We start from the raw sequence: 25,833 nt of genomic DNA, 5'->3' as shown, positions 1-25,833 counted from the left end.
TAGTCTGGTGGTCGAAGCTTTTCCCATAAAAAAAAACTTAAGACTATGTTGCGTTCTGTGATCTTACGGAACAAATTTTGTTCCAAAGGCTTATGTGCAAACTTGGACAGTCACTCCTCGTTAGTGAAAAACACAGTACGTTGTTGCCCCCTCTTATTGCCCCCCAAAGCCAAACAATGATCCTTAGTCTGGTGGTCGAAGCTTTTCCCATAAAAAAAAACTTAAGACTATGTTGCGTTCTGTGATCTTACGGAACAAATTTTGTTCCAAAGGCTTATGTGCAAACTTGGACAGTCACTCCTCGTTAGTGAAAAACACAGTACGTTGTTGCCCCCTCTTATTGCCCCCCAAAGCCAAACAATGATCCTTAGTCTGGTGGTCGAAGCTTTTCCCATAAAAAAAAACTTAAGACTATGTTGCGTTCTGTGATCTTACGGAACAAATTTTGTTCCAAAGGCTTATGTGCAAACTTGGACAGTCACTCCTCGTTAGTGAAAAACACAGTACGTTGTTGCCCCCTCTTATTGCCCCCCAAAGCCAAACAATGATCCTTAGTCTGGTGGTCGAAGCTTTTCCCATAAAAAAAAACTTAAGACTATGTTGCGTTCTGTGATCTTACGGAACAAATTTTGTTCCAAAGGCTTATGTGCAAACTTGGACAGTCACTCCTCGTTAGTGAAAAACACAGTACGTTGTTGCCCCCTCTTATTGCCCCCCAAAGCCAAACAATGATCCTTAGTCTGGTGGTCGAAGCTTTTCCCATAAAAAAAAACTTAAGACTATGTTGCGTTCTGTGATCTTACGGAACAAATTTTGTTCCAAAGGCTTATGTGCAAACTTGGACAGTCACTCCTCGTTAGTGAAAAACACAGTACGTTGTTGCCCCCTCTTATTGCCCCCCAAAGCCAAACAATGATCCTTAGTCTGGTGGTCGAAGCTTTTCCCATAAAAAAAAACTTAAGACTATGTTGCGTTCTGTGATCTTACGGAACAAATTTTGTTCCAAAGGCTTATGTGCAAACTTGGACAGTCACTCCTCGTTAGTGAAAAACACAGTACGTTGTTGCCCCCTCTTATTGCCCCCCAAAGCCAAACAATGATCCTTAGTCTGGTGGTCGAAGCTTTTCCCATAAAAAAAAACTTAAGACTATGTTGCGTTCTGTGATCTTACGGAACAAATTTTGTTCCAAAGGCTTATGTGCAAACTTGGACAGTCACTCCTCGTTAGTGAAAAACACAGTACGTTGTTGCCCCCTCTTATTGCCCCCCAAAGCCAAACAATGATCCTTAGTCTGGTGGTCGAAGCTTTTCCCATAAAAAAAAACTTAAGACTATGTTGCGTTCTGTGATCTTACGGAACAAATTTTGTTCCAAAGGCTTATGTGCAAACTTGGACAGTCACTCCTCGTTAGTGAAAAACACAGTACGTTGTTGCCCCCTCTTATTGCCCCCCAAAGCCAAACAATGATCCTTAGTCTGGTGGTCGAAGCTTTTCCCATAAAAAAAAACTTAAGACTATGTTGCGTTCTGTGATCTTACGGAACAAATTTTGTTCCAAAGGCTTATGTGCAAACTTGGACAGTCACTCCTCGTTAGTGAAAAACACAGTACGTTGTTGCCCCCTCTTATTGCCCCCCAAAGCCAAACAATGATCCTTAGTCTGGTGGTCGAAGCTTTTCCCATAAAAAAAAACTTAAGACTATGTTGCGTTCTGTGATCTTACGGAACAAATTTTGTTCCAAAGGCTTATGTGCAAACTTGGACAGTCACTCCTCGTTAGTGAAAAACACAGTACGTTGTTGCCCCCTCTTATTGCCCCCCAAAGCCAAACAATGATCCTTAGTCTGGTGGTCGAAGCTTTTCCCATAAAAAAAAACTTAAGACTATGTTGCGTTCTGTGATCTTACGGAACAAATTTTGTTCCAAAGGCTTATGTGCAAACTTGGACAGTCACTCCTCGTTAGTGAAAAACACAGTACGTTGTTGCCCCCTCTTATTGCCCCCCAAAGCCAAACAATGATCCTTAGTCTGGTGGTCGAAGCTTTTCCCATAAAAAAAAACTTAAGACTATGTTGCGTTCTGTGATCTTACGGAACAAATTTTGTTCCAAAGGCTTATGTGCAAACTTGGACAGTCACTCCTCGTTAGTGAAAAACACAGTACGTTGTTGCCCCCTCTTATTGCCCCCCAAAGCCAAACAATGATCCTTAGTCTGGTGGTCGAAGCTTTTCCCATAAAAAAAAACTTAAGACTATGTTGCGTTCTGTGATCTTACGGAACAAATTTTGTTCCAAAGGCTTATGTGCAAACTTGGACAGTCACTCCTCGTTAGTGAAAAACACAGTACGTTGTTGCCCCCTCTTATTGCCCCCCAAAGCCAAACAATGATCCTTAGTCTGGTGGTCGAAGCTTTTCCCATAAAAAAAAACTTAAGACTATGTTGCGTTCTGTGATCTTACGGAACAAATTTTGTTCCAAAGGCTCATATGCAAACTTGGACAGTCACTCCTCATTAGTGAAAAACACAGTAGGTAAGTCAATACTTGACACACGAAGAAGTTCGAGCCAATAAGATGCAGAACGAATCTATTCAGCAGCTCTTTTATTCCGTTGTATACAACTGTAAATAACTATGATTAGTTTTCTTCTCTTTTTCTTGTTATTAGATATAGTGCCATTTAGTTGACCCTCTTGCTAATACTATAAAAGCTGCTTTTACATAAATGAATCTTGAAAGTGATTTCTCAAAAATTTGGTCGGCTCGGCTCCTACCTGTACAGTCTTTAGTGGAGGAGGTGCGGTTCCCCAGCGCAAGAACCACCTTAAAAGACAGCAGGCTAGGCATTTACACATTAGCGGGTAGTCTTTGACCTGGGGGCAAACTTGGAAGAAAATAGAAAAATTAAAACATCATTCAACTACAAAATATTTATTTGAAGAAAACTTTAAATTTCTCTGACAAAATAATTGTGCTTATCAATTCTATCTCTAACAAGACATAATGGTCTTTATTATACTATCCAAGAAAATTGTACAAAAGACAAACAAATTCACGTCAACATACAATTGAGCATCTTTACAAAAATAACTAATCACAAAGACTTGGACATTAATAGCATCTGAAATGAATAAATAGAATGAATAATTATTCTGAAATGAATAATTCCTTTCATCTGAAATGAAATGAATAAATAAATGAATGAATAAATAGAGAAGATTTCCATCACTTTTCAGCAAGGTACATCTTAAAGAATAAATCTTCTTTGGAGCTATTTAGACTACAAAGTAACCTTAGAGTTATTTTAATAGAACGTGAGAATGCGTATGTATTTACTATATGTAAAATTCTGTAAAAAAAAAACAGAGCTATGTTTTACATGAAGCAGGAGAAAAAAGTCCGCTTTTAACAAATGGGCACAAAAAGTATATTTGTGTAAAATTTACTCGTCTGTTTTCTGCATTTAAATTAGAAATGAATTTTTTTCGAATCGAGATAAAGAGTTTAAAAAATGCCTTTTTTTTAGAAAATTTCAGGCTGGATGCAGAGAGACTTGAATTTATTTAGACTCCAAATTTCAATAAATGAAACTTAATTTAATCCTGATTTGAATTTTTCTAATACGGGGTAGCGGTGCACAGGCAGTCGTGCTGGTACATTCCAGTCCAATCAAGCTGCCAAATTTCCTTATATTCAGGTTCTAATTTTTGTTTTTCTACAAATTTGATAAATTTACAAAGCTGTCTAAAGGAAAGAAAACAGTAGTAATAATGAAGAAATTCTTGTAGTGCTGAAAATTCCGTATTCCATTTTTCTTTTGAAAAAGAATTCCTCAATTAGCAAAATATACTACTATAAACGACTGAAAATAGCAAAACACGGAACCCCAATTTCCTGGAATAACTAAAAAAGCATACATGGACAAGGTACGCACAGAATAAATCATTTCAGGGGGGCGCATTTCTCGAAGAACAAAAATTCGATTCGAATAAAGCGCCCAAATTTTCATATATTTAGGTTCCATCTTTAATTTAATACAAATCTGATAAACGTATAAAGTTGTTTAAAGGAAAAAGCACGAAAGTAATAAGAAAGAAATACTTGTATTGCTCGAAATTCTCAGTTTTATTTATCCCTTGAAAGATATTTATCCCTTGACGGCAGTAAATAGGAGAACTTTGAACCCCAATTTCTCAGAGTATAACGAAAGGACACGTACAGAATATATCACTTTAGAGGCCAAATTTTCGGAAGAAGGAGTCGCAAAATCCAATTCGATCCGAATAAAGAATCCAAATTTCCTTATATTCAGGTTCCGAATTTCTTTTATACAAATCTGATAAATGTATAAATTTGTCGGAAGGAAAAAATGCAAAAGCAACAAAAAAAAATCTTGTACTACTAAAATTCTCACTTTTATTTATCTCTTGAAAAAAAAAACCACAAATAGCAAAATTTTTCTTTATAAACTGGTGTAAATAGGAAAACAACGAACCACAATAGCCTAGAATAATTGAAATACATGCACCGAAGAGGCACGTACAGAATAAATTTTGTTCAGGGGGAGGGCACATTTAAGGGGTATAGGGGGTGGACTGAAAAGAATCACAAAAATTGGTAATATATACTAGAAATATTGTTCCTGATAGGCCTAAAAGTCTTTACTGGCATTTTCACACTTTTGAACTAATTGTTGAACATAAGTTATCCTACAAACGGCGCGTCTAGTGCAACAAATCTGGTGCAACGGTGCAACAAACGGCGCATCTGGTGGCGGAGTGTGAACAACCCTACGAGTAACTACGACACGATTTGTGAACAGATATCGTAGGTTTTATCTTTGCATTGATAATTTCAATGTCAATCCCATTTTAATAATCCTAATACATTAAGGAATAAATCTAGGAAGAACATAACCTGGTTATTTATATATCTCAGACTTTGCCAATTAATACAACAGAACCAATAGAAGCATATAGCAAGACTCCAGTTAGACGTATCCCCCTTTTTTATATGGCACCTATTACGTCTAAAGTTTGCATCTGACATGTGCACATGCTAATTGTCAAAAAACTTTTGCTAAACTGTTCTCAAAAAGAAAACCAGTATGCCAATGTAGATCAGGAGGATCGTAAAACATATTGGCTCGCCTGATCCTTTCTTTGAATGCAGCTCAGAAAACGGTTTTTGGAAATTATCCCCGAAGTTTGAAAATTTCATATATGAACTTTGGGGTAACAGCGATGATATAGGAATCATACAGAAAATAACAACAGTTTCATATACGTATTTTTCAAAATCAAGGACGGGGATATTTTGTTTCTTCGGTGAAAACACCAAAAAAAAAAAAGAATTTTCCAATGAAAATACCAAAAAAGGTATTTTTGGAAATCTAGGGAGGGGGGAATGTCCTGATTCACAATCATACTTTAACATTGTAAGAGAATGCTTAAGAAAAAGCCAGAAAAACCACTGTCGGAAGGAAACGTAACATCATCATGATGGTGAATAATCAGCCTGATTTAAGACAACCAGGGCCACATCCAGGATTTCTTTCCAGGGGAAGGGTTAACAAAAGAAGGAAGGGTTTACCTCCCCTTGACTTTACCTAACGGTCCCAAGTAATATTTTTCTTTGCCTACATTTTCAAGAGCCTGAGAAATATTTCAGAGGGATGGAGTCAAACCGAATACCCCTCCTCTGGCTACGGCACAGAAAACAATATATGGCATCGGATTAGAATAAAAATTTATCATCAAATAAAACTTACTTCATTTGGATCTATTACGATTACACATTCGCCTTCTTCACAATTTGAAAATCTCACCTCCTAATTTCTTGTTTCCCTTCGGCTATTCCACCTCTGCGTTCCCTATCCCATCTTTAACCTCCCTAGTTCTTACTATCCTTTAATGGAAGTGCCGATCTTGAATTTTGGATTTTACTGCATTCTTTAGCCTCAATTCAAAATGGATAGGCCATCCCATCGTATCTTAAATTATCACCTTTTCAAACGAGAGAGGTATACTATGAAAAATGGTTATTCTTAAATGGGAAGAGAGAAAAAATAGTACAAAAAGGATATCAAAATAAATAAAGATGAAAGGGGCGAGAAATGACAGAGCTGGTAATATAAAAAATAAAAACGAGATATTTAATATTTTGTTTTTGTTTTCAAGCAATAAAATTGAGGTATAGCATAGACTTATTTATTTTTAAGACTCCCAAACGATGAGAAATGTAAAAAACAACATTTATTTAGGTCTCAAAATCAGATTAAGTTTTGACATATACGAAATTTTGAAATATGGAATCAGCTGATATTTTAATAATACTTAATTTAAAAATTAAGTTTACAATTTAGTACCACCTATATTTTTATTTAATTGTCAAAAATAATACCCCTCTATATCCCAAGGTTTTAGCTATATTTATGCTTTTTATGCAAGGAAACATTATAAAACTAATGGCAGATCAACCTCTTCTTTCCTGGAGACTTGCTTTTAATGAAAAGCGTTAATACACCCTAGACTATTTCCACGTTTTACTGATTTGAATCATTTCAGCGGGATAATTGAATTCACGTTCTCGTTTCAACGGGATACTTGAATTTACGGTCTCGCTTCAGTGGGATGCTTGAATTTACGTTCTCCTTCCGGCGGAATACTTGAATTTAAGTTCTCCTTCCAGCGGGATACTTGAATTTACGTTCTCCTTCCAGCGGGATACTTGAATTTACGTTCTCCTTCCAGCGGGATACTTGAATTTACGTTCTAATATAGCTGCTTTTTTCTTCAACGACGCCAGAAAAACATGAATTTGAAAACATACACATAAATTAGACACAATAAGTGGCTTTATTAAAATCTCGATTACCCGAAGAGCTGGCTTACTGTATCTTGATATGTATATTGGGGAAAAGATGGGGAGTGGGTACCTAAGGCCCTATTCTAACGAAATTCCTGTACTTTTACAATGTTCCACATTATTTTGTATACTTTTATACAGTTCCCCAATTTGTCGTATCTTTTTATTTAAGTTACTGCCCACATCTTTGAAAAAAAAAATAATAATAATCCTACATGTTCGTCTGATCGAAAAAAGTCTTTTGGCTAAACACAACAGTATACATTTGCTCTTTTGGACACATATAAAATTTCCAAACGAGCAGAAACATGAATTCTATTTATAAAAAAGTCTTATCTTTTAAAGCTAATCCCTCACTCACGAAAAAAATAAAAATCCAACAAGCGTGCCTCACTGACACACGTGTTTTAGCAAGCATTTTAGTATCCTAACACTATCCAAAAAAAAAATCTAGGGCTCCTTTTTTAAATCTAAGCCGCCCTTCCCCTCCCCTACCAAACAAAAAAAGATCCTTAATGCGTGTCTGATTGATAAACGTCATTTACCTAAGCAGAATACGTTTGGTCTTTAGACATCTACAGAATGTTCAAAATGAGCAAAGACAAAAATTCTATTCGCAAAAAAAGCCTAGGGCTTTATCTTTGAAACTTAAGCCCCCTCTCCTCCTCCCAAACGAAAAATAACATGTTACATGCGTGTCTGGCTAATAAGATGTCTTTTAGCTAAGCACAACAGTATGCAATAGCTCTTTTGAACATTTGTAAGGATATTAATGAGCATAAAACAACATTTTATTCATAAGAAAAAAGTCTAGGAATTTAATTTTTTTAATGCTAAGCCCCCTCCCCCCTCCCAAAAGAAAATTCTACAAGCGTGTCTGACTAACAAACGTCTTTTATATCAGCACAATAGTATGGAGTCGCTCTTTAGGATATTTAAAAAAATTTCTAATTGAGCAAAAACAAAAATTCTATTCACGAAAAAATTCTAGGGTTTTATCTTTTCAGAGACAACGAAAAGTGTGTGTTGACCACCACTAGAGACAGCTATGACACGTTTTTCTTGAGTTTCTTTGCTTTGAATATGGTGTGGAGTGTAGATGTCATCTTCGGATCCGGACCCAAGTTGACCATTTGTTCCCATTCCCCATGAATAACAATCACCTAAAAAGAAGGGATTATAAGCAAATAGTAGCGTTAGCAGTTAATGTCATTTTAAGCTAAAAGACACTATATCTAACCAAGGCCGTATCCAGGTTTTTTTAGGGGAAGGGGGGCTACAAAGAAAAACTTTACAAACGGCATTTTATATATTTTTTGTTACTTTTTTAGTCGAACTAAAATTTCAGAGGGGGGAGGGGGCGACTCAAATACGACAACACCCTTCCTCTGGATACGGCCTTGTATCTAACAGTATTTATTTTGACCATCCTTATCACTTCGTGACACTTTAAATTAGGTAATACATCAATGGCATTTATCCGGCGTAATTAGGTATATGCGTTGGAACACAAGACAGCAAAAGGTCTCTTTTTAACCGAAAACTCCCTCAGGCACTAAATTTTGCCAGGGCAAAACCTTGTTTTTAAAGCTGTTCTATTTTGAAAATGACCAAGAGGCAAGTGGATCAGGTTTATCCAGGGTTGCCACCCCTACTGATTTATCACTATTCCCAGTGGGTTTTTTTCTAAAATTTTGCCAAGGCAAAACCACATTTTCAAAGCTGTTCTATTTTGAAAGCGACCATGAGGCAAGTGGACCAGGTTTATCCAAAGTTGCCACCCCTACTGATTTATCACTATTCCCAGTGGGTTTTTTTTTTTCTAAAATTTTGCCAAGGCAAAACCACATTTTCAAAGCTGTTCTATTTTGAAAACGACCATGAGGCAATTGGACCAGGTTTATCCAGGGTTGCCTCCCCTTCTGATTTATCACTGTTCCCAGTGGGTTTTTTTTCTAAAATTTTGCCAAGGCAAAACCACATTTTCAAAGCTGTTCTATTTTGAAAACGACCATGAGGCAAGTGGACCAGGTTTATCCAGGGTTGCCACCCCTACTGATTTATCACTATTCCCATTTTTTTTTTTTTTTTCCCTCAAATTTTGCCAAGCCAAAACCACATTTTCAAAGCTGTTCTATTTTGAAAACGACCATGAGGCAAGTGGACCAGGTTTATCCAACCGTACTAATTTATCATTATTCCAAGTGGAGTTTTTGTCTAAAATTTTGCCAAGGCAAAACCACATTTTCAAAGCTGTTCTATTTTGAAAACGACAATGAGGCAAGTGGACCAGGTTTATCCAGGATTGCCACCCCTACTGATTTATCACTATTCCCAGTGGGTTTTTTTTTCTCAAATTTTGCCAAGGCAAAACCACATTTTCAAAGCTGTTCTATTTTGAAAACGACCATGAGGCAAGTGGACCAGGTTTATCCAGGGTTGCCACCCCTACTGATTTATCACTATTCCCAGTGGGTTTTTTTTTTTATATAAAATTTTGCCAAGGCAAAACCACATTTTCAAAGCTGTTCTATTTTGAAAACGACAAAGAGGCAAGTGGACCAGGTTTATCCAGGGTTGCTACCCGTACTGATTTATCACTATTCCCAGTGGGGTTTTTTTCTAAAATTTTGCCAAGGCAAAACCACATTTTCAAAGCTGCTCCATTTTGAAAATGACCATGAGGCAATTGAACCAGGTTTATCCAGGGTTGCCACCCCTACTGATTTATCACTATTCTCAGTGGGTTTTTTTTTCTAAAATTTTGCCAAGGCAAAACCATATTTTCAAAGCTCTTCCATTTTGAAAACGGCCATGAGGCTAGTGGACCAGGTTTATCCAGGGTTGCCAACCCTACTGATTTATCACTATTCCCAGTGGTTTTTTTTCTCAAAGTTTGCCAAGGCAAAACCACATTTTCAAAGCTGTTCTATTTTGAAAACGACCAAGAGGCAAGTGGACCAGGATTATCCAGGGTTGCCACCCCTACTGATTTATGGTGGGTTTTTTTTCTAAAATTTTGCCAAGGCAAAACCACATTTTCAAAGCTGTTCTATTTTGAAAACGACCATGAGGCAAGTGGACCAGGTTTATCCAGGGTTGCTACCCGTACTGATTTATCACTATTCGCAGTGGGTTTTTTTTTCTAAAATTTTGCCAAGGCAAAACCACATTTTCAAACCTGTTTCATTTTGAAAATGACCATGAGGCAATTGGACCAGGTTTATCCAGGGTTGCCACCCCTACTGATTTATCACTATTCCCAGTGGATTTTTTTCTAAAATTTTGCCAAGGCAAAACCACATTTTCAAAGCTGTTCCATTTTGAAAACGACCATGAGGCAAGTGGACCAGGTTTATCCAGGGTTGCCGCCCCTGCTGATTTATCACTTTTCCTAGTGGGTTTCTTTTTTTCTCAAATTTTGCCAAGGCAAAACCACATTTTCAAAGCTGTTCTATTTTGAAAACGACCATGAGGCGAGTGGACCAGGTTTATCCAGGGTTGCTACCCCTATTGATTTATCACTATTCCCAGTGAGTTTTTTTTTCTAAAATTTTGCCAAGGCAAAACTATATTTTCAAAGCTGTTCTATTTTGAAAACGACCATGAGGCAAGTGGACCAGGTTTATCCAGGGTTGCCACCCCTACTGATTTATCACTATTCCCAGTGGTTTTTTTTTTCTCTAAAATTTTGCCAAGGCAAAACCACATTTTCAAAGCTGTTCTATACCATGAGGCAAGTGGACCAGGTTTATCCAGGGTTGCCACCCCTACTAATTTATCACTATTCCCAGTGGTTTTTTTTTTTCTTAAATTTTGCCAAGGCAAAACCACATTTTCAAAGCTGTTCTATTTTGAAAACGACCATGAGGCAATTGGACCAGGTTCATCCAAAGTTGCCACCCCCACTGATTTATCACTATTCCCAGTGGCTTTTTTTTTCTAAAATTTTGCCAAGGCAAAACCACATTTTCAAAGCTGTTCTATTTTGAAAACGACCATGAGGCAAGTGGACCAGGTTTATCCTGGGTTGCCACCCCTACTGATTTATCGCTATTCCCAGTGTTTTTTTTTCTCAAATTTTGCCAAGGCAAAACCACATTTTCAAAGCTGTTCCATTTTGAAAACGACCATGAGGCAAGTGGACCAGGTTTATCCAGGGTTGCTACCCCCTACTGATTTATCACTATTCCCAGTGGGTTTTTTTTTCTAAATTTTGCAAAGACAAAACCGCATTTTTAAAGCTGTTCTATTTTGAAAACGACAATGAGGCAAGTGGACCAGGTTTATCCAGGGTTGCCACCCCTACTGATTTATCACTATTCCCAGTGGGTTTTTTTTTTCTCAAATTTTGCCAAGGCAAAACCACATTTTCAAAGCCGTTCTATTTTGAAAATGACCATGAGGCAAGTGGACCAGACTTCTCCAGGGTTGCCACCCCTACTGATTTATCGCTGTTCCTAGTGGGTTTTTTTTTCTCAAATTTGAGAAAAAGTTTGACAAAATTTGAGTGATTTTGTGTTTGCCCTGGCAACCTTGTGTTCATCACCCTGTTAATATCAGGATGTCTTCGATATTTTTATTATAGATTAGTATACAAGGGGACTAGTTAGCGATTATTTTTTAAGGTTTGTAGCCACATTTATTTTTTAAGGTCCCCATGTTGTCCAAGATTTTTAAATGCTTGAATATTTAGAAGTATTTTTATTATAATTGGAGTTGGTAGTCCTATTAGTTCAGATTAACTATGGATTTAACCGCTTTTATCTGTTAGGGCAAAAAGTAAAATTAAGGTCTTCTAATTTTTGCTATAGCAAAACCGTATTTTTAAAATCGTTTGAAATGACCGTGAGACTATTGGACCTGGTTCACCACCTTGTTAATATTAGAACAGGTTTCGACATTTTAATGTCAGGTTAGCAAAGACTAAGACAGATTAGCAAAGATTTATATCGTTGCTACTACTGCCAATTCATTGCAGCACAAAGCCGCCTGAGGCCAACACTTCTGTGCAATCTCATTGTCCACCCCAATCTATTCCAAGCTTCACTCTTTACTTCCTCCTAAGAATTTCTAATTCGTCTTAAATCTTTTGTTTACCTCATCTTCTCGCCATGTTTGGGGAGGATTTACTTTTCGTTTGGCCTCAAAAAGGACAACCTTTGGCTATTTTCTTATCCTGCATTTGTAAAACGCGTCTTAGCCATATCAACATTTCTTTCATTATAGCCTTAGAAGGCGAGATTGAACCAAATTTCCCCTACAACATTGTTTGACATACGGTTCTGTCAAACGGATACCTAAAACTACCCGTAGACAATTCCTCAGGAAAACATTCAACAAATCTTTCTGTATCTTTCGATACGCCCAGGTTTCAGGGTCACATTTAAGCACTTCCATAACCGTAGTTTCCACTATCCTAGTTTTGCCTTCGCAAGCTTATCTTTCTATCCTGTCTCTAAAATCTCATGGCCGCGAGATCTTTGGATGCTTGAATATTTTCAAATTGCTAGGATAATAGTAGCAATAGCAATGTTCACAGGCTCCTAAGCTTTATCAGACCAAAAGAGAAGCCCTTTGCAAAGGGTAATTTGTAAAATTACGTTGATCCAGTAATCGCAAATGATACACTTGACCCAACAGCAATATCAATTGGTCGTCCTGGTAAAATTATTGGTAATTTGGTAAAATTACCTTGGTAATTTTTAAAATTGTAATTAGTTTGTAAATTGCTTTGTTAATTCGTAAAATATGTAAAATCACCTTGAAATGATAAACTTGGCCCAACAGCAATATCAATTGTTCGTCCAGGTGTTGCCACAGAGGTTGGAAATTTGGTAAAGCTAGCTTGGTAATTATTTTAATTGTAATTAATTTGTAGAATTACTTTGTTAATTTGTAAAATTTCAGCAATAGCAAATTATACACTTGACCCAATAGCAACATCAATTGCTCGCCCTGGTATTGCCACAGAGGTTGGTAAGTTGGTAAAATTAGCTTGGTAATTTCTAAAATTGTAATTAATTTGTAAATTACTCAATTAATTTGTAAAATTTGTAAAATTACCTTGATAAGTAATAGCAAATGATACACTTGACCCAACAACAATATCAATTGTTTGTCCTGGTATTGCCACAGAGGTTGGTAATTTTGTAAAATTAGCTTGGTAATTTTTAAAATTGTAATTAAGCTGTAAAATTACTTTGTTAATTTGTAAGATTCGTAAAATTACCTTGATCAGTAATAGCAAATGATACACTCGACCCAACAGCAATATCAATTGCTCGTCCTGGTATTGCCACAGAGGTTGGTTCAGATACAGCTGATACGAGGGGACCCAAATTTCCAGTGCCAAGGCGACCATACGTGGTTGATCCAAAAGATTGTACTTCTCCTACAAAAAGAAAGTAAATTAATAGAGTGCATAAATACAAAATGTGCTAATGTGCCCAAATCTGTGTATTTATTTTTTTTAACAATTCCTATTGAAGATTTACAGGCTATTTCAAAGATGTTATCCGTCTTTTAATGTGTAAATGTCAGATATAATTTCGATAAATATTACCGGGCGAAAAATATTATATACTGACATGTAATAAAATCGAATTTAATATAAAGTAAAATAAATTTAGTTTAAAATTTAAAGTATATATACTGAACCAAAAATATTACCAGAGAACGGCAAAAACAACACAGACGTAATTTTCAGGCATGGTCGATATTCGACGGCATGAGAATTTACGTTCAAGTTCATTAATTTATGCAGGATTTAGAGTTCACCTCATCTTCTAATCACTGAAAAAGAAGTCTAACATCCTACTTCACATTAATACCATACTAATATTAATTGCCAGTGCGGTATTCAATGGAGCGTCAAGAACTGTCTCCTGTCGAGATTCCTTTACAATGCTATAAGTTAGAATATCCCTCAGTGGCGTCAATTCACGAAAACCAAGGGGGGGGGTATTTATTTTCAAAATCTATGGGGAAATTCTGTTGTTGTTTTTTTCAATTTTTTCAACAAAAGGTATTTTCCAACGAAAATACCGAACAAGGCATCTTCAAAATCTAGGAGATGGGATGAGGGCAAAAATATATAGGGTGGAGCAAAGCCCCATCTTCTCCCGCTCCCCCCAATTGAAGTCACTAATATCAATTCAAATTTCTTTAACTATATAACACTTGACTCACTCACAGAATTATTGCTCTTGCCAGGGTACGACGTAGAGGACGATGAGACTAGGCAATTTCAGGTTGACCTATCGCTTTCCAGACTCGCGGATTCTTGGGTGAGAAGTTATCTGGCTTTGTCTTTCCACCTTGTAGCGAGGGGGTTCTCTGGGTCGTTTCAATCCGTACAGGGTGTGGTCGAAGAGAAACACAATCCGTGCTCGAGCGTCATGTGGCAACCGAAGGAAATGGACGCATCAGCAAACAGTTGGCTGTGCGTGCTACGTTGAGAGAGGATCTTGCGAAGTACCTGACAAGAGAGTTCAGTTGTTGACGCGTTGAAAATGCGCATTTTATAGTATGGTGGCTTCTATTTGGCTTTTCAGTTCCAAATGCTATTCGGCCACCCAAGAACTACTGTCACTTTGTCTATTCGAGATACAAGCTCTTTTGTGAACTATCCCTCAACAGAGTGGATCCCATATAAGTGAAGTCTTCAATCACATCTATTTGGAGGACATGACTATATAGCAGGAGTAAAGCTTTGGCACTTTAACATGTGTTTTGGTGGAATTAAAAACAACTAGCCCTACTGACAGCACAGCGTCACCCACCAGAACTAGAGACTACTCGAATCAAGAACGTGTCTGAATTAAGAGACGAATTAATTTCTTAAACACTACTTATTTTCCAATTAAGATATAAAAAAAAAGTGCTTACTTCGATGCCAAGTTCTAAATAAGAGAGACGAAGCAAGTGACTCATCTTGTGAATATGAGTCAGATCCTATTTTTGTGTTCACTATTTACTGGAAACAATGTTGAAAAATCAATCAATCCAAGCAACTAAATGAAGTAAGAAATTAACCAAGAAAGTACCTGATTCATTCATAGTGGAAACAAACAAGCAAATTTAAATAAATAAAGGCCCAATTGCAAAATCGAATCAATCCTCCTCTTATCCAAATACCCCCTGTCCCCAGATCCCCCCTCCCTGAATTTGAAACATACTTTTTTTGGTAATTTTATTTTTAAATCTTCTCTTTTCGGATTTTCATCGCAAAGAATAAAAACAAATTACCACCATCCTCTAGAGTAAATTTTCTAAAATACATTTTACAGTAATGAAATGTTCTTCCGTAAAAGAGAGGAAGCGGGGGTTAGCAATAACAAGCGAAGAAGGCAATACTTGAGCTTGCACCTAAGAATTAACGAACGATTCAGGCTCTATTAGCAAAGCTACCAGTCAAATCTGAGAGTCATTATTGCTAATGCTCCCGCATAAAGCTACGATGCTATTGAGCAATGAAAGCTATATTTTGATATAAAAATATGATAATATGATGAAAGATAACATAAAATATGATAAATATAAAAAATATGATAAAAATATAAACCATAATATGAATTTAATATTCAGAGGCTCCATGACATATATGCAGAAAAAAAAATACCGAAATTTCAAACACAGTCGAACGATCTGGACTTTCAATAGACACAAAGGAAACGAAAATCACGTGTAACAACATTAGAGGCTTCGCATCTTAAAGTTGATACCGATATTCCAGAGGTGTCTTAAGACTTTAAATACTTCGAGGGAATTGTCAACTGATGAGACCCTTGAGGGTAAAATTACAAAACGTACTGCTTGCAATGAAAACGCCTTTGACAAGCTAAAGAAGGCATAGGGAAGCATGGCGTACGCCCAGAGATCATAGATAACCCTTCAAACGCCCAGATACTGAGAAGAGCCGTTCATTTCTGGCAGAGGTTAGAGGCAAAGCAGCAACAAGCTTCATCAATTTTGGCCTTTGACAAGCTAAAGAAGTCTCAACGCTTCTGGCCTTTGACAAGCTAAAGAAGGCACGGGGAAGCACAGCGTACGCCCAGAGATCATAGATAACCCTTCATACGCCCAGATAATAAGAAGGACCCTTCATTTCTGGCAGAGGTTAGCGACAAAGTAGCAGCAAGCTTCGTCAATTTTGGCCTTTGACAAGCTAAAGAAGCTTAAACGCTTCTGGCCTTTGACAAGCTTCAACGCCTTTGACAAGCTAAAGAAGGCATGGGGAAGGACAGCGTACGCCCAGAGATCATAGACAACCCTTCACACGCCCAGATACTGAGAAGAGGCGTTCATTTCTGGCAGAGGTTAGAGGCAAAGCAGCAACAAGCTTCATCAATTTTGGCCTTTGACAAGCTAAAGAAGTCTCAACGCTTCTGGCCTTTGACAAGCTAAAGAAAGCACGGGGAAGCACAGCGTACGCCCAGAGATCATAGATAGCCCTTCATACGCCCAGATAATGAGAAGGACCCTTCATTTCTGGCAGAGGTTAGCGACAAAGTAGCAGCAAGCTTCGTCAATTTTGGCCTTTGACAAGCTAAAGAAGCTTAAACGCTTCTGGCCTTTGACAAGTTTCAACGGCTTTGACAAGCTAAAGAAGGCATGGGGAAGCAGAGCGTAAGCCCAGAGATCATAGATAACCCTTCACACGCCCAGGTACTGAGAAGAGTCGTTCATTTCTGGCAGAGGTTAGCGGCAAAGTAGCAGCAAGCTTCATCAATTTTGGCTTTTGACAAGCTAAAGAAGCTTCAACGCCTTTGACAAGCTAAAGAAGGCATAGGGAAGCATGGCGTACGCCCAGAGATCATAGATAACCCTTCAAACGCCCGGATACTGAGAAGAGGCGTTCATTTCTGGCAGAGGTTAGAGGCAAAGCAGCAACAAGCTTCATCAATTTTGGCCTTTGACAAGCTAAAGAAGTCTCAACGCTTCTGGCCTTTGACAAGCTAAAGAAGGCACGGGGAAGCACAGCGTACGCCCAGAGATCATAGATAACCCTTCATACGCCCAGATAATAAGAAGGACCCTTCATTTCTGGCAGAGGTTAGCGACAAAGTAGCAGCAAGCTTCGTCAATTTTGGCCTTTGACAAGCTAAAGAAGCTTAAACGCTTCTGGCCTTTGACAAGCTTCAACGCCTTTGACAAGCTAAAGAAGGCATGGGGAAGGACAGCGTACGCCCAGAGATCATAGATAACCCTTCACACGCCCAGATACTGAGAAGAGGCGTTCATTTCTGGCAGAGGTTAGAGGCAAAGCAGCAACAAGCTTCATCAATTTTGACCTTTGACAAGCTAAAGAAGTCTCAACGCTTCTGGCCTTTGACAAGCTAAAGAAGGCACGGGGAAGCACAGCGTACACCCAGAGATCATAGATAGCCCTTCATACGCCCAGATAATGAGAAGGACCCTTCATTTCTGGCAGAGGTTAGCGACAAAGTAGCAGCAAGCTTCGTCAATTTTGGCCTTTGACAAGCTAAAGAAGCTTAAACGCTTCTGGCCTTTGACAAGTTTCAACGGCTTTGACAAGCTAAAGAAGGCATGGGGAAGCAGAGCGTAAGCCCAGAGATCATAGATAACCCTTCACACGCCCAGATAATAAGAAGGACCCTTCATTTCTGGCAGAGGTTAGCGACAAAGTAGCAGCAAGCTTCGTCAATTTTGGCCTTTGACAAGCTAAAGAAGCTTAAACGCTTCTGGCCTTTGACAAGCTTCAACGCCTTTGACAAGCTAAAGAAGGCATGGGGAAGGACAGCGTACGCCCAGAGATCATAGACAACCCTTCACACGCCCAGATACTGAGAAGAGGCGTTCATTTCTGGCAGAGGTTAGAGGCAAAGCAGCAACAAGCTTCATCAATTTTGGCCTTTGACAAGCTAAAGAAGTCTCAACGCTTCTGGCCTTTGACAAGCTAAAGAAAGCACGGGGAAGCACAGCGTACGCCCAGAGATCATAGATAGCCCTTCATACGCCCAGATAATGAGAAGGACCCTTCATTTCTGGCAGAGGTTAGCGACAAAGTAGCAGCAAGCTTCGTCAATTTTGGCCTTTGACAAGCTAAAGAAGCTTAAACGCTTCTGGCCTTTGACAAGTTTCAACGGCTTTGACAAGCTAAAGAAGGCATGGGGAAGCAGAGCGTAAGCCCAGAGATCATAGATAACCCTTCACACGCCCAGGTACTGAGAAGAGTCGTTCATTTCTGGCAGAGGTTAGCGGCAAAGTAGCAGCAAGCTTCATCAATTTTGGCTTTTGACAAGCTAAAGAAGCTTCAACGCCTTTGACAAGCTAAAGAAGGCATAGGGAAGCATGGCGTACGCCCAGAGATCATAGATAACCCTTCAAACGCCCAGATACTGAGAAGAGGCGTTCATTTCTGGCAGAGGTTAGAGGCAAAGCAGCAACAAGCTTCATCAATTTTGGCCTTTGACAAGCTAAAGAAGTCTCAACGCTTCTGGCCTTTGACAAGCTAAAGAAGGCACGGGGAAGCACAGCGTACGCCCAGAGATCATAGATAACCCTTCATACGCCCAGATAATAAGAAGGACCCTTCATTTCTGGCAGAGGTTAGCGACAAAGTAGCAGCAAGCTTCGTCAATTTTGGCCTTTGACAAGCTAAAGAAGCTTAAACGCTTCTGGCCTTTGACAAGCTTCAACGCCTTTGACAAGCTAAAGAAGGCATGGGGAAGGACAGCGTACGCCCAGAGATCATAGATAACCCTTCACACGCCCAGATTTTGAGAAGAGGCGTTCATTTCTGGCAGAGGTTAGAGGCAAAGCAGCAACAAGCTTCATCAATTTTGGCCTTTGACAAGCTAAAGAAGTCTCAACGCTTCTGGCCTTTGACAAGCTAAAGAAGGCACGGGGAAGCACAGCGTACGCCCAGAGATCATAGATAGCCCTTCATACGCCCAGATAATGAGAAGGACCCTTCATTTCTGGCAGAGGTTAGCGACAAAGTAGCAGCAAGCTTCGTCAATTTTGGCCTTTGACAAGCTAAAGAAGCTTAAACGCTTCTGGCCTTTGACAAGTTTCAACGGCTTTGACAAGCTAAAGAAGGCATGGGGAAGCAGAGCGTAAGCCCAGAGATCATAGATAACCCTTCACACGCCCAGGTACTGAGAAGAGTCGTTCATTTCTGGCAGAGGTTAGCGGCAAAGTAGCAGCAAGCTTCATCAATTTTGGCTTTTGACAAGCTAAAGAAGCTTCAACGCTTCTGGCCTTTGACAAGCTTCAACGCCTTTGACAAGCTAAAGAAGGCATGGGGAAGGACAGCGTACGCCCAGAGATCATAGATAACCCTTCACACGCCCAGATACTGAGAAGGGGCGATCATTTCTGGCAGAGGTTAGAGGCAAAGCAGCAACAAGCTTCATCAATTTTGGCGTTGTAGAATAAGCCATTGCGAGGTTAGATAAAACTTTGATAGCTCAGATCCATTTTTGAAAAAGTACTTTTAGAAAAATGCAGCTTTGCAAGAGAAAGACTGAATTCTATGGCATAGTCACCAACGCCAAGGATCTCTTCATAATGATACTCAACCCTTTTCGTTGTCGAAAATTCAAGAAAATCGAAACCTGATGGATTAAAGGCAGGTCGAGCGGAGGCACATTTTGCATGAAAAGTTGATCAATCTCGCTCGTGAATCGGTCTATTACCTCGAAGCATAGATTCTTACCAGAGTCCGATTGAGCTGGTTCCGATTGAGCTGGTCTGGCAGAGGTTAGAGGCAAAGCAGCAACAAGCTTCATCAATTTTGACCTTTGACAAGCTAAAGAAGTCTCAACGCTTCTGGCCTTTGACAAGCTAAAGAAGGCACGGGGAAGCACAGCGTACACCCAGAGATCATAGATAGCCCTTCATACGCCCAGATAATGAGAAGGACCCTTCATTTCTGGCAGAGGTTAGCGACAAAGTAGCAGCAAGCTTCGTCAATTTTGGCCTTTGACAAGCTAAAGAAGCTTAAACGCTTCTGGCCTTTGACAAGTTTCAACGGCTTTGACAAGCTAAAGAAGGCATGGGGAAGCAGAGCGTAAGCCCAGAGATCATAGATAACCCTTCACACGCCCAGATAATAAGAAGGACCCTTCATTTCTGGCAGAGGTTAGCGACAAAGTAGCAGCAAGCTTCGTCAATTTTGGCCTTTGACAAGCTAAAGAAGCTTAAACGCTTCTGGCCTTTGACAAGCTTCAACGCCTTTGACAAGCTAAAGAAGGCATGGGGAAGGACAGCGTACGCCCAGAGATCATAGACAACCCTTCACACGCCCAGATACTGAGAAGAGGCGTTCATTTCTGGCAGAGGTTAGAGGCAAAGCAGCAACAAGCTTCATCAATTTTGGCCTTTGACAAGCTAAAGAAGTCTCAACGCTTCTGGCCTTTGACAAGCTAAAGAAAGCACGGGGAAGCACAGCGTACGCCCAGAGATCATAGATAGCCCTTCATACGCCCAGATAATGAGAAGGACCCTTCATTTCTGGCAGAGGTTAGCGACAAAGTAGCAGCAAGCTTCGTCAATTTTGGCCTTTGACAAGCTAAAGAAGCTTAAACGCTTCTGGCCTTTGACAAGTTTCAACGGCTTTGACAAGCTAAAGAAGGCATGGGGAAGCAGAGCGTAAGCCCAGAGATCATAGATAACCCTTCACACGCCCAGGTACTGAGAAGAGTCGTTCATTTCTGGCAGAGGTTAGCGGCAAAGTAGCAGCAAGCTTCATCAATTTTGGCTTTTGACAAGCTAAAGAAGCTTCAACGCCTTTGACAAGCTAAAGAAGGCATAGGGAAGCATGGCGTACGCCCAGAGATCATAGATAACCCTTCAAACGCCCAGATACTGAGAAGAGGCGTTCATTTCTGGCAGAGGTTAGAGGCAAAGCAGCAACAAGCTTCATCAATTTTGGCCTTTGACAAGCTAAAGAAGTCTCAACGCTTCTGGCCTTTGACAAGCTAAAGAAGGCACGGGGAAGCACAGCGTACGCCCAGAGATCATAGATAACCCTTCATACGCCCAGATAATAAGAAGGACCCTTCATTTCTGGCAGAGGTTAGCGACAAAGTAGCAGCAAGCTTCGTCAATTTTGGCCTTTGACAAGCTAAAGAAGCTTAAACGCTTCTGGCCTTTGACAAGCTTCAACGCCTTTGACAAGCTAAAGAAGGCATGGGGAAGGACAGCGTACGCCCAGAGATCATAGATAACCCTTCACACGCCCAGATTTTGAGAAGAGGCGTTCATTTCTGGCAGAGGTTAGAGGCAAAGCAGCAACAAGCTTCATCAATTTTGGCCTTTGACAAGCTAAAGAAGTCTCAACGCTTCTGGCCTTTGACAAGCTAAAGAAGGCACGGGGAAGCACAGCGTACGCCCAGAGATCATAGATAGCCCTTCATACGCCCAGATAATGAGAAGGACCCTTCATTTCTGGCAGAGGTTAGCGACAAAGTAGCAGCAAGCTTCGTCAATTTTGGCCTTTGACAAGCTAAAGAAGCTTAAACGCTTCTGGCCTTTGACAAGTTTCAACGGCTTTGACAAGCTAAAGAAGGCATGGGGAAGCAGAGCGTAAGCCCAGAGATCATAGATAACCCTTCACACGCCCAGGTACTGAGAAGAGTCGTTCATTTCTGGCAGAGGTTAGCGGCAAAGTAGCAGCAAGCTTCATCAATTTTGGCTTTTGACAAGCTAAAGAAGCTTCAACGCTTCTGGCCTTTGACAAGCTTCAACGCCTTTGACAAGCTAAAGAAGGCATGGGGAAGGACAGCGTACGCCCAGAGATCATAGATAACCCTTCACACGCCCAGATACTGAGAAGGGGCGATCATTTCTGGCAGAGGTTAGAGGCAAAGCAGCAACAAGCTTCATCAATTTTGGCGTTGTAGAATAAGCCATTGCGAGGTTAGATAAAACTTTGATAGCTCAGATCCATTTTTGAAAAAGTACTTTTAGAAAAATGCAGCTTTGCAAGAGAAAGACTGAATTCTATGGCATAGTCACCAACGCCAAGGATCTCTTCATAATGATACTCAACCCTTTTCGTTGTCGAAAATTCAAGAAAATCGAAACCTGATGGATTAAAGGCAGGTCGAGCGGAGGCACATTTTGCATGAAAAGTTGATCAATCTCGCTCGTGAATCGGTCTATTACCTCGAAGCATAGATTCTTACCAGAGTCCGATTGAGCTGGTTCCGATAGATAGATCAGAGTCCGATAGATTCCGATTAACCTGGCTGATATGGCGTTTACTGTTTACTTGTCCCATATGTTTCAACCAGATTAGAGACAGAAGAAATGGAACACACTTCTGAAAATCATCATTTTCCTTTCTCCAAGTCCAGGGTACATGTCCCACAGATTTCTTGCAAATTTGCACAAAAAATTGCCTGCTTACCTTTCTGCTAAAAAATTAGTAATAGGAGATAGTCTTGAAAGGGCCAGGGGTCCACTTTGTGTCTCTTATGAAACAGGTCAGACATTTTTCAATAAGTATATTTCAAATAGGGTGCAAAGTGTCTTCTTTTCTATTTCTTTGAAAGATTGTAGCATAATTTGATCCACTGCTTTGAAAGCCTTCTTCCATGACACTATTGCCAGTTTCCTGTATCAAAGTTTTTTTTTGTCACTTTTCTTCCACATTTTCACCACGAAAATATAAACGTTGTGACTTTTTACCAATACTACAGTTTTTTATTACAAACTGAAAAAAATAATCAAGATAAACTGAACAGGCCGGCGCTTAATTTTTTACTGAACCCTACGCAGAAATTCCGTTTCTGGCCGAGAGTAGGGTAATTACACTGTTTTATTAAAAAATCAGTGATTTTACAAGAATGATACCAACAGGACAGTTCAAAACAAGGTCATCGAAAATTAATAATTTTCTGGACAATTCAAAACAAGGTCATCGAAAATTAATAATTTTCTGGACAATTCAAAACAAGGTCATCGAAAATTAATAATTTTTACTGGAGTAAAAAAAAGTACAAATGGCCAGTCTCGTTGGTTTAACATATCACATAGTTAAAATAGAAATAAGTAATAAATAGAAATAGAATTAACAAGATACTCTTAAAAATGCGAGGGTGGGGGGTGGCCCCCAATTGACGTGCTTTTTGACATAATGGTTCTCTCCGTTATGAAATATGCATGCAAATTAAAGGCGTTGACTAATCAGCATGAAAACCAAATCCAGGAATCTGAAAATGACTGCTTCAGACGCATCCTTGATATATATATCATATATTGATATATGAGTAATATACACTCAGGATCCCTTTTCTGAGAAAAGACGAAACAGCCGCATATGATTGATAGAATTAAAAGCGGCCAATGACGTTATTGGGGGTGCTTGGTGAGAATTAGCGAAGGCCAACTATTACATGAAGTTTGGTGCTAAGTTCCATCTGTAATCGGAAGGCGCAAACGGTTTAGTGACATTTGGACCTTTATCTTGAGACGGATGCTGCACCGTCGAAGTTGTCCTTTGAAGATCTTCGATCCAAAGCACTGAATAGGTCCTGGTAAATAGGGATCGCTGTCTCCTAATGAAATGCCTGAGCTAAGAAAAATTTCCAATGTTAAGCCTCTCTTCTACTTAGACCAAATAGCTGAAATAATAATGACAACTTATGGGATGTCAATAAATGCATTGCTATTTTTAATCAAGATGGTAGTATGCTACTGTTTTATCTACCTAAATTTGAAAGAGATTATCCTAAGTTGCAGTTTAGGAATGTAATTTACAAGTGTATACAATACAACATCCCTTCAGTTGCTATCTTTCAGTTGCGAGCTTTGTGATGTATGCCTATTGGACGCGTTCATGGTTGCAACGGGTGATCTGGTATCATGTACTATATTTGTTAGCAGGGGCGTCACGTATGAGGGTAGGGTAACGCCATGGTTTTCAGCTATTTTTTATATTAAGGTAAATCTTACCAGGCTTGAGCCCTCCCCCTTCCCCCTGAGGGTTTACCCGACTCATAAAAAAATAGTGAAAATGAATATAAGGATATAAATTTGATACATTTGCAAAGTTTATTTTGACCGAATCTCTTCAGTTGCTACCTTTCTTCTTTTTTCTCCTAAAACACAAGTTCGTTTCTGAACAGCCTTCATAAATCTTGTTGAGCTATATAAATTACATCTGAAAACAAAATGAGCTAAAACACGCCTTGATTATGCCTTAAATTACAGCACGGAGTTGTAGTTTAAGGGTTTAATGGGACAGCGTAAATAACACAGAGCGTTTATTCCCTTAACTTTTTTTTTCAAAATCAGAGTTGCTCCCTAATAAGCCCTCGTAAATTTTGTTATAAAGTAAGTAAAGTAAGTATGACTGCACTAGACCCTTAAGGTCCAAGCCGGCGGGGCTGACCTATGTTTCGTGGCTCATCAGCCAAGAAGCGCAATGGGAAGCTAGGGGCCAGCCATCCTTTGCTGTCGCACACCCTTCCTGCTTACCTTCCCCAGATTTCTCCAGATATCCATTTAAAGCTGGGTCGAGTCTGGCTGAGCTTACAGGGTCACACCACTGACCCCTGTCCTAAACCAAATAACTGGTTATGCCCGGGATCGAAACAGTGTCTCTTCGACAAAGAATTCTCAGACTAGCGTGCCAACCAATTAGCCAGGATGGCTAAGTGAATTTTGTCGACTGGTATAACAAGACTTGGAAACTAAATTAGCTAAAAGTTACTTCAAGTCTCGCATATTCACATGGCTTAAAGCGTGAATAGATAAATAAATAAACTATAGGAAGATTGATTATTAAACCAACAAATTATTCATTTTCTAATTCAAAAAATTGTTAAATTTAATAAATCATTTTACAATAAATTAAAGTAAATAAATAAACAATTTATTTTATTATTCATACATTCTATTCATTATTATTATATTTATATTTATATCATTATATTATTTCATTATTGTATTTATTTTGTTATTAATTATTCATGCATTATACTCATAAACTAAGCAAATTATTTTATAAGTAATTATTTCATCAATAAATTATTTATTTGTTAAAGTTAAAAAAGATTATTTATTGTAATTAATGAATTATATAACAAGAGCTAAGAGCTCATATGGCACTTGCGACGAGGTCGGAAGAGCCAAAAGCCAAGAACTCATATGGTATGAGCTCTAGCAAAATTCTAAGAATCAATAGATTGATTTAAAAGGAAAATCAGAGGCTTAATGCCGGTCAGGATTTAAAATAAGAGCTCTGAGTCACAAGGTCCTTCTAAATATCAAAATTCATTAAGATCCGATTACCCATTCGTAGGATAACTCGATTTTCACGTTTTCCAAGATTTCCGGTTTCCCCTTCCAACTCCCATCAATATCACCGGATCTGGTCGGGATTTAAAATGAGAGTTCTAAAGCACAAGATCCTTCTAAATTTCATTAAGATCTGATCACCCGTTCGTAAGTAACAAATTAAATGAAAAAAACTAGTTTTTTTAACTGTAAGTAAGGAGCGACATTAAAACATAAAACGAACAGAAATTACTCCGTATATGAAATGGGTTGTCCCCTCTTCAACGTCTCGCTCTTTACGCTAAAGTTTGACTCTTTGCCACAATTCTACTTTTTAAAACAATTAAAAGCTTTAGCATAAAGAGCGAGGCGTTGAAGAGGGGACAACCCATTTCATATACGGAGTACTTTCTGTTCGTTTTAAGTTTTAATGTCGCTCCTTACTTACAGTTAAAAAACTAGTTTTTTTCATTTAATTTCTGAACATTTTTGAGTTAATGGTTGTTTGATTTTGGCTCTCCCTCAAAGGACTTTTCCAATCTTATTGAATTTTTTGTATTGAATCAGATTAACAGAATATTAAAATGAAATTTGCATATTAATTCCTTTTTTGGCTAAATGGCTTTCTCTTAGTTTTGATCAGACGATTTTGAGAAATAATGGGCGGGAAAGGAGGCCTAGTTGCCCTCCAATTTTTCGGTTACATAAAAAGG

At 38.9% G+C, this 25,833-nt stretch overlaps 1 protein-coding gene across 2 annotated transcripts in view; it reads right to left on the bottom strand.

The window, feature by feature from the left end:
* Positions 1-3,049: 3,049 nt before the first annotated feature.
* LOC136032294 (regulator of chromosome condensation-like) overlaps positions 3,050-25,833 on the bottom strand; it is a 61,460-nt gene continuing 38,676 nt past the window's right edge. The window contains exons 7-8 of one of the 2 annotated variants that reach the window (XM_065712568.1): positions 13,098-13,259; positions 3,050-8,028 (exon numbers count right to left, since the gene is read on the bottom strand). In XM_065712568.1, coding sequence (XP_065568640.1) covers positions 7,853-8,028; positions 13,098-13,259 — 338 coding nt within the window. In that variant the 3' untranslated portion in view covers positions 3,050-7,852. The remainder of the gene's footprint in view (positions 8,029-13,097; positions 13,260-25,833) is intronic. The other variant, XM_065712567.1, reaches the window with a different exon arrangement.

Source organism: Artemia franciscana, chromosome 10, assembly GCF_032884065.1.
Source record: "Artemia franciscana chromosome 10, ASM3288406v1, whole genome shotgun sequence".
NCBI classification, from domain to species: Eukaryota; Metazoa; Arthropoda; class Branchiopoda; order Anostraca; family Artemiidae; genus Artemia; species Artemia franciscana.
The sequence above is the reverse complement of the archived record's forward strand: the minus strand, read 5'-3'. Positions and strand labels throughout refer to the sequence as shown.